Genomic DNA, 10890 nt, shown 5'->3' with positions numbered 1-10890 from the left:
TGTTAACTGTGTTAACAAAAGTCATGTTAAATCATGTTAAATAAAGGAAAGTCATTGTAATGAACCAAATTAATGGCTTGCAAACATTCAATTGTGTTTAATTAGTTTATATAATGCATTATTCAATAATATTCTAATTTACTGAATCTGGGGTACAACTGTTGTTTTCTCAATGTAAAAAAAATTATAGATGTTTTTCAGCACTCCTAGGGAAGTGTAAAGAAAACATTAAAAAGAATTACATTTTTGTTTCCGTTCATGAAATTTTAGAAACATTAAACTTTTGATTCAGATATTTAATAAAAAGGGTGAAAATGCCACTAATATTTAATAATAAAAATTAGCAAAATATTTAAACATTTTATCCAATTCATCAAATGGAACATGAGTGAAATTATTTCCGGTTTTAATAATTATTGTGACAAAATTTCATATGCTTAGTAATACCTATTTAAGGTGAGATTACCTCTAAAAATCATACATAATAACCACAATATTTATCATAATATCTATAATTTGAACATACTGTACGTAACCTTAAATTGTGCTGAGGTGCTTCAAACACCTAATCAGCAATGTTGACAGTCATTGCTGATTATTTCAAACTCTTGAGGGTAGTTTCGGTGTTAAAGGTGGCATTACCAGGTATAATTTCAATGTGGGAATTACCTTTTCACATAGGGTCAGTTTGGTTTAGATTCTTTTTCTTTTCGGATAATAGTAAAAATAATCATTTATATGGATATGCAGGAATTATTTTATATTAAAATTTGTTTGGTTATCAAAAACATGCAACATAAAAAAGTTTTGTGTGACTCTCACCTCCTTCCTTCATGGATCCCCAGCCTGTGATGTAGCACTCTGAGTTCTCCAGAAAGAGATGTGCCGGCGAGGGAAGACACACCAGCTGGATGGTGTAGGACACCGGGGCTGGGACTGCCAGCTCCACCAGAGCCACATCATGGTCCATGTTGGTGCCATTGAAAGCCGGGTGGATGATCACTCTCTGTATGGGAATAACCAACGCGCCTAACCCAGACCGCAGCACAGACCCGAGGCTTACAGCCCACTCAGTGGGGCTAGAATCACTATGGATGAAAACCATGAAATAAAACTGTTAGTTGAGGCATTTTATTATGATTAAAACATTTTTATTTTATTGGAGATATTTGTACCTGTTAAAACAGTGTGCAGCAGTCAGTAACCACTTCTTGTGAATGAGTGTGGTGCCACAGCGATGTTGTTTCTGGTACTGCAGACTGCCAGTCCACGGCCACTCTCCCCGCCGAGCCGTGACTCCACCTATGATCCGCTGAACGCCCAGCGCAGGACGAACTCCACAGTCTGGAGCAAAGACACAGCTCAAGTACCAAGTTGTCGAAACCCAACATTCACTGTGTTTTATGCCCATAAACATTACCACAGTTTTTCTCGTCGGCTTCATTGGGGCAGTCGGGGATTCTGTCACACTCCGGGTTGACTTTACTGATGCACAAACTGGAGCCACATTGGAAGTTCTCACTGCAGTTTGTGGCTGGAATACATAACAGTATTAATGTCACGGGCATGGGGTTATTTGTAATAAGAAATAAATTCCCAGTTTTGATGGCCACATTACCAGGTTGAGGGACTCCAGCAGGTTCATCCATTGCCATGCTCTGAGGCACTGGGAGGCTCCCAGAGGACTTACTGGTCAATTGGGCTGGTATTGTTGGAACAGGCTTTACTTGGTCATTGACCAAAGCTGGATCTGTGTATTTTAAAATAAAGTTTCTGAGCTTGGTGACGCGGGCATAAACTCCAGGCCTGTTGACCTGGGCACAACCCACACCCCAGCTCACCACCCCAGCCAGAAAGAACCTCCCGGGTCCGCCCTCACACACAAGGGGCCCTCCAGAGTCACCCTGCAGGTCAGACACATGGACATGGGTTTAACTGAAGGAATCCTGCCAGAGGTTTGTCTAACTAAGCCACAAAATCTTAAATTGAAATTCCTGAATCTTATAACGTTTTCTTTACAGAGGCTGATAGCCATTGTTAGCCTCTGTAGTTATTAGCCACAGTGTTCTTATACAAGACAATTTCCTATAAAAATTTGTCCTTATTAAGATAGCAGATAATCTCAACAACTCTACCCATAGGATTTATTTTAGGAATGAATCACCTTTGATATAAGAGATCTTCAATAAATGCTGCAGGACAAAATTGGAAAATTATAAACTCCACCTTATGTGAGCTTCCACTGACCTGACAGGAGTCCACCTTCCCCTGTAGGAATCCAGCACACATCATTTTGTGAGTAATAGCACCTCTGTACACAGATGACTGATTGCATGCCTTGGAGTCTATGATCTTAACCAACGCTTTCTGCAGCATGTTAGGGACATGTGCTGAACAACAGAAGAAGAACACAGTGCAAATCAATACGTGACTTGGTAAAGTCATAGAGAATTTGCAAATAAGCTTCTATTTTTAATTAGTGTGTGCATGGGAAAAATAAATGCAGGCCAAAAAAAACAATACTTATTGAAGGAACACTGATGTCACAAGGCAATATTTAGGACAACATGTTGCTATTATACATAAATCTAATATTAATGTTAGTTGCGTTCAGTTTTAAATTATGGATTTGATGGAATAAAGTGTTTGCATGCGCAAACTCACTGCTAAACTGCTGCAGAGCGCCCCACCCAGACACAATGCAGCTCTGACCGGGCTCAAAGACGTGGGATGGAGGGGGAATACAGACAGGCTGGATGTAAGAGTTGAAGGTGAGGGGCGTCTCCAGCTCCAGGATAGTCACATCGTTGTTGCTGGTCATGGGGTCGTATTCAGGATTGACAATTATCGACTTGATGTTAATAGTTTTCGACTTGGCCTCTATGCCGTTGACCAGGTTGGCTCCAACCAGTGCTGTCCATTCACTGGGATTGTTGGCACTGAAATGAGAAAAGATACAAGCCTTGGAAAATGTTCAAGATGGATAAATATAAAATAAATAATCACATACAAGTAAAATACCCTTCAAAGCAGTGTGCTGCACTGATGATCCAGCGCTCGTTGATGATGGAGGCTCCACATGTGTGCCTCCAGTGGTACCTCAGACTGACCTGCCAGGGCAGCTCGCCTTGGCGGGCGTCCTCACCACCAACTATCCGACTCCCCATTGCCGGGCGTAAGCCGCAGTCTGTTCAGGATCAACATCAATACAGAGGAGATCTGTATTTGTAATGCGTGCTGGGTTTTCTGCAAACTGTGCCTGCTTGATATTGACATTCAGTGTAGCAAACACTTGTACTCTGAAGCTGCTTACCACAGCGAGCCTCATCAGATGCATCTGCACAGTCGGGGATGAAATCACACGCTGGGTTTTTTTTGGCAATACATTCCCCGTTTTCACAAGTGTAAGCATTTTCTGGACACCTTGCTGAAAATCCCACATGCAAGAGAAGGGAATTAGATGAGGGTGGAAGAGAGTGACTTTGGGCAATAAAATATTTTAAAAGGAATTCTGAAATTGTAAGAGAAGAAGCAGAAGAAGTTGCCTGTTAAGGTATTCATATTGTTAAAGTATTCATATCTCTTGATCTTTTTCACATTTTATTTTGTTACAACCACAAAATCAAATGTTTTTAATCAGGGTTTAAAGGAGTAAATATTATGAATGGTTTTCCAAAAAGGATGCACATAAGAATCTAAGAAAGTGAGGAGTTCATTTGCATTCAGCCTTCCAGAATTAATACTTCATAGTACAGACTTATGCTGCAGTTACAGCTGCAGGCTTTATGGGACTGGTGTATAACAACTTTCCACATCTACAGATGTAAATCTGAGCCCATACTTTTCCCAGACTGTCAATTTAGTGTTACAGTTGTGCCAGGCAATGAACATTACTCTGATTTAAACTTCTTCACAACTTTCCCCCTAAGTTATCTTAACACCATAGGATCTTCATTTTCCTGTCTGTTAACTGATGTAACTTTTCTGAGTTTTTTCTGTATCATTTCACTTCCACTTCATAACTGTACACCAGGTCCTTTATCACATAAAATCCTTCCAAAATTATGAAGGTTTGTGGTTGTGTCCCATGACAAAATGTAAAAAGTTAAATTGGTATGAATGATGCTTATACAGGCACCACAGACTTAATGTATTTTAAATCCAAGTTTTTGGATTAAATAAAAAATCTTCTACATAAATTAAAACAGAATATTTCAAAAATTCTGAGATTTTGAAGCCTAGAAAAACAAAAAATGTAATAACTCACCTATCATCTCATCTCCAATTACATAAAACGACTTCCCACTGGCTCCTGTTGGAAATTAAACATTTAGCTCTGATATCCCCATTTCTCTCACTTGCTCATCATCATCATCATCATCATCATCAAGATGATAGTTACCCAGTAAGACGATAGCGCTGATCTGTCCAAACCCAGGCACCTCTAGTGGTTTCCCATGCAACACCGAGCTGAGCCCTGCTCTCAGCAGGTCTCGAAAAAAGTTATCAGAATACTGCTGGATTTTGGATACCCTGAAGAACAGTCTTAATGTTGCCATCACATCACCATGTATGCTACTGTAAAAGAGTAAGCATACTTCAGTGTGTTATCTTAGACAGTTTCTCTTGGTTAAACTACCTTTTTTACTTACCCAAACGCAATAATGCTGCAGCCATAATAATGTTTTGATATCGATGAGGCAGTGAAGATATCTTTAACCTGAAATAGCAAAATAAATTACAATATTATCCTTCTGCATAAATGCTTCTGATTGTACCATATGATATTTCAGCCCTCACTTTGGACTTTAAAGCTGAGGAAAGTATTATAGAGAAACCAGAGTTTCCATCCTCCAGATCAGGACTGTACTTGAGTCCCTTCAGCTCCACGGTTTCCAAGAAATCATGCGGTTCCTCCAGCAGGTATGCTGCCAGCGAAAGAGGGGAAATGTTAGCTTTCAATTAAAACAAAAGAAGCATAGGAAACAGCAGATTATTATCACCATTAAAAGACTTTACATATTTGGATGCACAAAGTCATCATTATAAAATCATGTAAAAAAAAAAGAAAAATAGGGCACCCCACAACAACCTGCATGCGTTTCTAAAGAAAAGATGGGAACTTTAACAATGTTCTGTGAAATAAAACCAACTTCTTGTAGTTATAAATTAGGGCACGACTACATTTGCAATGAGTAGTTCACATGATGAGCTCAGCTGATGCGCAGTTCCACAAGGTGTTTGCTAATTGCAGCTGCCACTAGTCTGAAGGAGCTGAAAGGGGAAGTGGATGGGGAGGGGGCTCTGTGAGGCAGAAGCTTGGCTTGGAAAAGGTGGCAGTTTGTGAAAACAAGCATTTAGGGGCCCCCCGAATGGCTGCCACAGGAGACTCAATGATTTCTCATACATGCATGAAAGAATCAAAGCAACTTTCCAGGTATGCTTTTGAAGAGGAAATAACGTTATAACTTGCTGTTGTATAACATAGTACTGCCCCTTAATGGGGAATATTTTTTTTTTTACAACTATATAACTGGTGTCAAAGGAACAAAAAAAAACAACAACCATGTTTTGTAATTAATATAACTATAAAAACTCTTGTGACTCACCAATAGCGAGGCCTGCAAAGATGCCCACAATAAGGAAAAGGATGATGCAGACTGCAACAATGCCTTTATGACAGCCGGTGTTGGAGGGTGAGGGTGGCCACGACCCTCCACTGCCATCCCTACTGACGTCCATCGTGGACTCCCAGCTCCAGCCTCACATTCAACTGTCTTCACAGTGATGGGTGCATAGAGTGAACCGAGTCTAAGGATAAAACAGAAACACAGTAAAATAAACCAGACTAGAAGAGATTTCCATCAGCAGCCAAGACGCAGATGAGACAAAACGGAACTTTGTGACCTACATGTTTAATGCTGTTTAGTTGATGCTGCATTTCCGCCTGAACACACCATCCTCACAATAACACATGGTGTTAGTAGCATCATGCTATGAGGATGCTTTAGATCAGTACACAAGATGAAGATGGACAAAGTTGATGGGAATAAAAGAGGGGACTAAATACAAGGTAGTCCTGAAAGAAAACTTATAGGAGGCAGCAAAAGAGTCATGACTGGAGTATAGGCCCACCTTCCAGCAGGATAATAACCCTTAACATGCAGCCAAAGCAACAATGAACCGGTTAAGATCAATGTTTCTCAACCCTGGTCTTTGGAAGTTTCCTTCCTGTAACACACCTGACTTAAATAAAGGATTGATTTGCAGGCTTCAGCAGCACTAGATGCATGCTGAGGCTCTTAAACATGAAAGACAGTGGGTTCAGAAACACTGGTTTAGATCAAAGCATATTCATGAGTTAGAATAGCCTACTCAAAGTCCAGACATTTATTTAAGAATATGTGAGTATTTACATTCTTCATTTAATCAGACCTAGCTTCAAAGGTTTTGCCAAGAATTTGTAGGGTGAAGGAATGAAGGAAAAAAGTTTAATTAAACCCCACCCAGTAGGAAAAGTATTTCAAATCAAAAACTAGAGAGCTTTATTTTGTTTGATAAAAAGGTTAGATTTTAAATTGCAATGTGCGCCTTTCTGAAACTTGAAGCTTAATTCTTAAACATCTTTTTTTTAAACGGCTGATTGAAAAACAGGAAATCTCTTGAGAACAAACCACTAAGAAGTGCAGGCTGAGGTCTGCGTAAAGAATACCACAGAGGCCATGATGTTCACCAATAAATGGACCAGATGTTCCAAAACTGTTTTTTTTCTGAATGATGTCTTTCTACGCTCATTGACTGAATGAGGATCACCTTGAGCAACAATAAAAACAGCCAGGACTTTCTGCTGCCTGCAGCAGCCGCACTCACCTCTTTCTTCTGTCATTATTCTGCGAGGCGAAGACAAAGATGACCCGCAGTTCTCTCAGGAACAGAGGCACAAATGGAAGACAAGGGGGAATTGGGCCAAGCAGGTCCGCTATTTGTTGCCCCCGAGCTGGGGGTGGGTCAGGTCCTTATGCCTCAGGAAACTCACCGTTTCTGTTTACTCTAACAGGTTCAATTCAGCCTCAGAAATCCCTGCTCAGCTCTCTGTCCATCCGTCCTGATCCTGTTTGGTCCCACCCAGGTGTACACAGGGGTTCCTCCTGTCACCTGTGATCTCCCATAGTTTGGAGGAAAATTTAAAACGCCCACTAAAGAGCGTTTAGTGGGCGCTCTATAATGTGGTAAATAACAAAAAGCAGGTATTTAGTGTAGCTCCTTGCCTTCCTCCAACAGAGCAGCTTGTACTCTATTGACACAGTGACTGAGCAGCAGAGGAGGAGCGAAGCCTGAAGGAATTTGGCCTTTTTATTCCACCATTTTTATTCATAGCTCCTGAAAACCCATCAGAGACTTGCAGAGGAATACAGCTTCTGTTAGCAGTACAAATTCCATTCAAACCGAGGCTTCTCTTTTAGAAAAAAAACCCTCCTCTTATTCACTAAGACATCCATACCAATGTTATCTTCAAAGGAACAATCCAAAAATAAGCATTGCTACCTAATCTCTCGCCCCTCCTTAAAGTGATTCTGTCTTAAAGCGGCTAATACCACAAATGTGTCTTTGTGTGTGGACAAGCTTGAATGGCTTATCTTCAAACACAGAAACTCCCCTCTAAAGATCATCATTAAATTCTTCTGTTACTGCATGAAAAGGTGAACTCAGTGGTCTGTTGACAGGTCACTGAGCTCACCGCTTCTGGGAACCACCACAGGTACATTTCAATAAATTCATTTAAGTAACGCAAATCAAACAGACTTGTATATTACATAGATTAATTACACATTTTCAATTTGCAAAAAGGATTACTGTAGTCTTCAAACATATGAAACAAAGTCGATATTCAAGTTTGGAGGAGAGATAAGGAGTGGGCGTTTTAAGAGTGAAACCCACGCAAACGTAACTGTGAGATGGGCTTTGGCTGTTGTGTTCCCCACGTCAAACTACTCCTTAATCAGAGACAGGGCAGAATGGTCTTTCTTGGACTAATGATTAAAATGAAATGACTATGGTTCAGTTTTCTAAAGTTCTCTTTTCAGATTAAATTAAATTTGAAACAGGAAAACAAGGCTCCAAAGTCTATTAAGTCATCCACCGGGAAAAATGTGTTTACTTTATGCTTCAGTGGGTTCCGCAGCATCCGGTGCAGGTCCACCAGGTTCCGAAACAGTTTTTTCCCACATGCCATCAGACTGCTGAACTCTTAACTGGACTGCACTTAAAATCTGGTCTCCACTTTACACCTTGCACATGTACAGAGCTAAATAACTTCCTTTTTACTGTCAGTCCTGCACTTTATATTTTATACTGTATTTTATTTTATTCTGGAGTAACCTCACAACATTGAAAGCTCAAAACATTGTCCTGAGCCATATGCAATGAAATTTTGTTCTGTATACACCCTGTGCATGCAAAATGACAATAAAGTCAGTCTAAGTCTAAGTCTAATGAATCCTGATAAACGTTTTCCTTTGGGACTGTGCACCTGTCCCCACTGACTTTAAACCTACAGAGGTTAAGTGATGTAGATGAGCCAGAGGCAGCTATTAAAGAAACCATAGGTTCCATGTTACAGAGCATTGACCCAGTAATTAATGCAAGAGCACCAAAGACCAGGTTGCACATGCATTTACTTTAAGTAGACTAACATCTTAGCTGTAACCTTTTATCCTTAAAATTAAGAGTTACCACTTGAATTATATCACTGTGTTAAAGATGCATGTGTACAAACAACTACTCATGCCAGAGCCTTGCTTTTCTGGTAAATATGTACAGAAAAAGTGACTTATAACACCCAGCAAAATTAGATTTTCCACTTTATTTTCTTATCAAAAACAAAGAATTATAAAAGATACTACAGATAAAATAAAATTGTCACGTTAACACTTCCCAGACTTTTGGGGTCTTTACAAACAAAACTTTGCAACATTTGCACACTACATAAAAAGTAGAGGTGAAGTGCATTTGATTCATTTTGTGGTGGATTTTTAACTTAAGTCAACAGGTTTGTTTTATGAACTAGAACTGTCCCGTAACGGGTTAAAAAAAAAAAAGAAAGAATGAAAACATGAACAAACAAAAAAGATCAAATATGTGCCACTAAGCAGCTAACGAGAGAGTTAGCCATCCTGCTGCTGTATGAAGGGGTTTGGTATGGCCTCCATGCCATCCTGAGGACAGATCAGCACTACGGAGGTTCCTCTGCAGACCACCAGCCCCAGCTGCCGGGTGTCTTCTGTCAGCTTCAGCTGGTCATCTGGATCTACACAGATTCACACCGAATTCAGACTACAAAAATCAGATTGAAATCAGACAAGTAGTTCTGTGTTCAACTTTGTATTAAGGGTGTGCATTAAAAGAGGTTTATGACAAAGATCAGATTTTAAAAGGTTTTTGGCCTTTTGAGGAGATTTCTTTTGCATAGAAGTAAGCAAATAAAGACAAAAACAATTTTTGCATAAAGAGATCTGATATAATTGACTCGTTTCTCCAGGAACAGCAATGGTCAATCCTGTCCAAAAAATAAAATAAACCTAACTTGTAGACAAATATTTGCAGAACTGAATTTTTCTTTTTATTATCTTAAAAATAAATTTTACTTTTAAATATGGACATTGTTTCTGGTTAGGAACTTCGTTGCCCTCTTTATTTATAACCACAAATCACGTGCCTTACACCAAAACCTTCTGACAACACTTAACTATTTTCACAGCAAAACAGTCAAAGAAAAACACGCATCACATGGATTCACTATTTAGCAAAACCCATTATGTGTATGCATAAAACTTTGAAAAAGGGAGCTCTTCCTTTTTACAATGGCTGTATATCAGCGACTTTTTTTGCCCTGGATGCAGAACTAAATACAAAGTAATGTTGGGCTGAGCAAGAGATGAAATGCCAGCAGTCCACTGGTTATTTAAACTCCTCTCATGTAGCTTTAAAGCCTTAAAACGTGTCTACTTACCTCGCATATACTCGATCGTGCCGTCCAACACCAGGTTTAGCAGTGGATCAAACCCTTTCAGAACGCCGCTGGCTGAGAAACAAAGAGACAACACTCGGTGCATTTAAAACCTGACTGAATACCTTTAGCTCATCTGCACATATAAGCCACCTACCCTCTCTTCCTCCTTGGAACTTCACACGAATTGTCTTGTCGATGTATTTAGACAAGTCGAAGATGCTTTCCTTCTTCTTCTTCTCTTTGTCCTGCAGACACCAAAGTTTGGCTATGTTGTTTTTAAATCACAAAACGCTCACAGTCAGAATGTATTAGCATGAGAGTAGCTTTCTAACAGAGGTGATCATAAATGTAAACAAAGCAGCTGTATAATTACACTGGAAAACCCGTTCTTCATCTCAACACGCTTACAGGTTAGCAAAAAATCCGATAATGTTTTATAATTTGACAGATTAAATAAATGTTAGAACGAAAGCAAACGTGCAACGAACTCACCGCCATGTTAGCTCCGTGACACGGAAGTTAAATCATGACGCCAGGAACGTAAGACCAATCAAATCGCTCAGCGTCAATGGGTGACGTCATGAGAAGTGTACGCCAAGAAATAAATCCGTACTCATGTCTAAGCGTGTATACTTTACATGCATTTTTCATTTAAAACGTTTACTTTATTTTAATATCTCAATTGAACAATAAAAAATAGAACATGTTTCCTCAGACTTGAACATTTTATTTTTCTAACAATATTTTTTACAATCAAATGTTAATATTTCGTGTCGTTCTCTTTACGTTGGGCTATATTTATCACATTTGAACAAAAACAGACTTCCTCAATAAAAAAATTACATTTTAAACCAAACGTTACATATTTTTGTAGCGGGATA

At 39.4% G+C, this 10890-nt stretch overlaps 2 protein-coding genes across 3 annotated transcripts; both read right to left on the bottom strand.

Annotated features, from left to right (window-relative positions):
- Positions 1 to 1312: 1312 nt before the first annotated feature.
- Positions 1313 to 5742, bottom strand: tmprss9 (transmembrane serine protease 9). The gene is made up of 8 exons (XM_028027879.1): positions 5610 to 5742; positions 4779 to 4928; positions 3314 to 3427; positions 3022 to 3187; positions 2665 to 2939; positions 2248 to 2390; positions 1619 to 1904; positions 1313 to 1534 (listed from the first exon to the last, which is right to left on the bottom strand). The coding sequence occupies exons 1-8, from the start codon at positions 5740 to 5742 to the stop codon at positions 1392 to 1394; spliced, it is 1410 nt and encodes a 469-aa protein (XP_027883680.1). The 3' UTR covers positions 1313 to 1391.
- A 3102-nt stretch (positions 5743 to 8844) lies between these two features.
- On the bottom strand, positions 8845 to 10590 carry lsm7 (LSM7 homolog, U6 small nuclear RNA and mRNA degradation associated). Of its 2 annotated transcripts, none has more exons than XM_028026702.1 (4): positions 10502 to 10590; positions 10164 to 10254; positions 10010 to 10081; positions 8845 to 9307 (listed from the first exon to the last, which is right to left on the bottom strand). In XM_028026702.1, exons 1-4 carry the CDS (start codon positions 10505 to 10507, stop codon positions 9165 to 9167), a joined length of 312 nt encoding a protein of 103 aa, XP_027882503.1. In that variant the 5' UTR covers positions 10508 to 10590; the 3' UTR covers positions 8845 to 9164. The 2 variants fall into 2 exon arrangements, with proteins under 2 accessions (XP_027882503.1, XP_027882502.1); XM_028026701.1 differs by lacking the exon at positions 10502 to 10590 and adding an exon at positions 10383 to 10452.
- Between the last annotated feature and the right edge of the window lie 300 nt (positions 10591 to 10890).

Source organism: Xiphophorus couchianus, chromosome 9 (assembly GCF_001444195.1).
Source record: "Xiphophorus couchianus chromosome 9, X_couchianus-1.0, whole genome shotgun sequence".
Taxonomy (NCBI): Eukaryota; Metazoa; Chordata; class Actinopteri; order Cyprinodontiformes; family Poeciliidae; genus Xiphophorus; species Xiphophorus couchianus.
Note: the sequence above shows the minus strand (reverse complement) of the source record. Positions and strands in the feature narration are given on the sequence as shown.

Excerpts from the sequence above, each read along its gene's own strand:
- tmprss9 (XM_028027879.1), bottom strand. The coding sequence starts at position 5,742 with ATGGACGTCAGTAGGGATGGCAGTGGAGGGTCGTGGCCACCCTCACCC. Across the intron at positions 4,929-5,609 it reads CTTTGCAGGCCTCGCTATTG|CATACCTGCTGGAGGAACCG; the intron begins GTGAGTCACAAG and ends TTTCGCTGGCAG. Across the intron at positions 1,905-2,247 it reads GGAAGGTGGACTCCTGTCAG|GGTGACTCTGGAGGGCCCCT; the intron begins GTCAGTGGAAGC and ends TCTGACCTGCAG.
- lsm7 (XM_028026701.1), bottom strand. The coding sequence starts at position 10,403 with ATGAAGAACGGGTTTTCCAGT. Across the intron at positions 10,082-10,163 it reads GTTCCAAGGAGGAAGAGAGG|CCAGCGGCGTTCTGAAAGGG; the intron begins GTAGGTGGCTTA and ends TTTGTTTCTCAG. Across the intron at positions 9,308-10,009 it reads CACGATCGAGTATATGCGAG|ATCCAGATGACCAGCTGAAG; the intron begins GTAAGTAGACAC and ends GAATCTGTGTAG.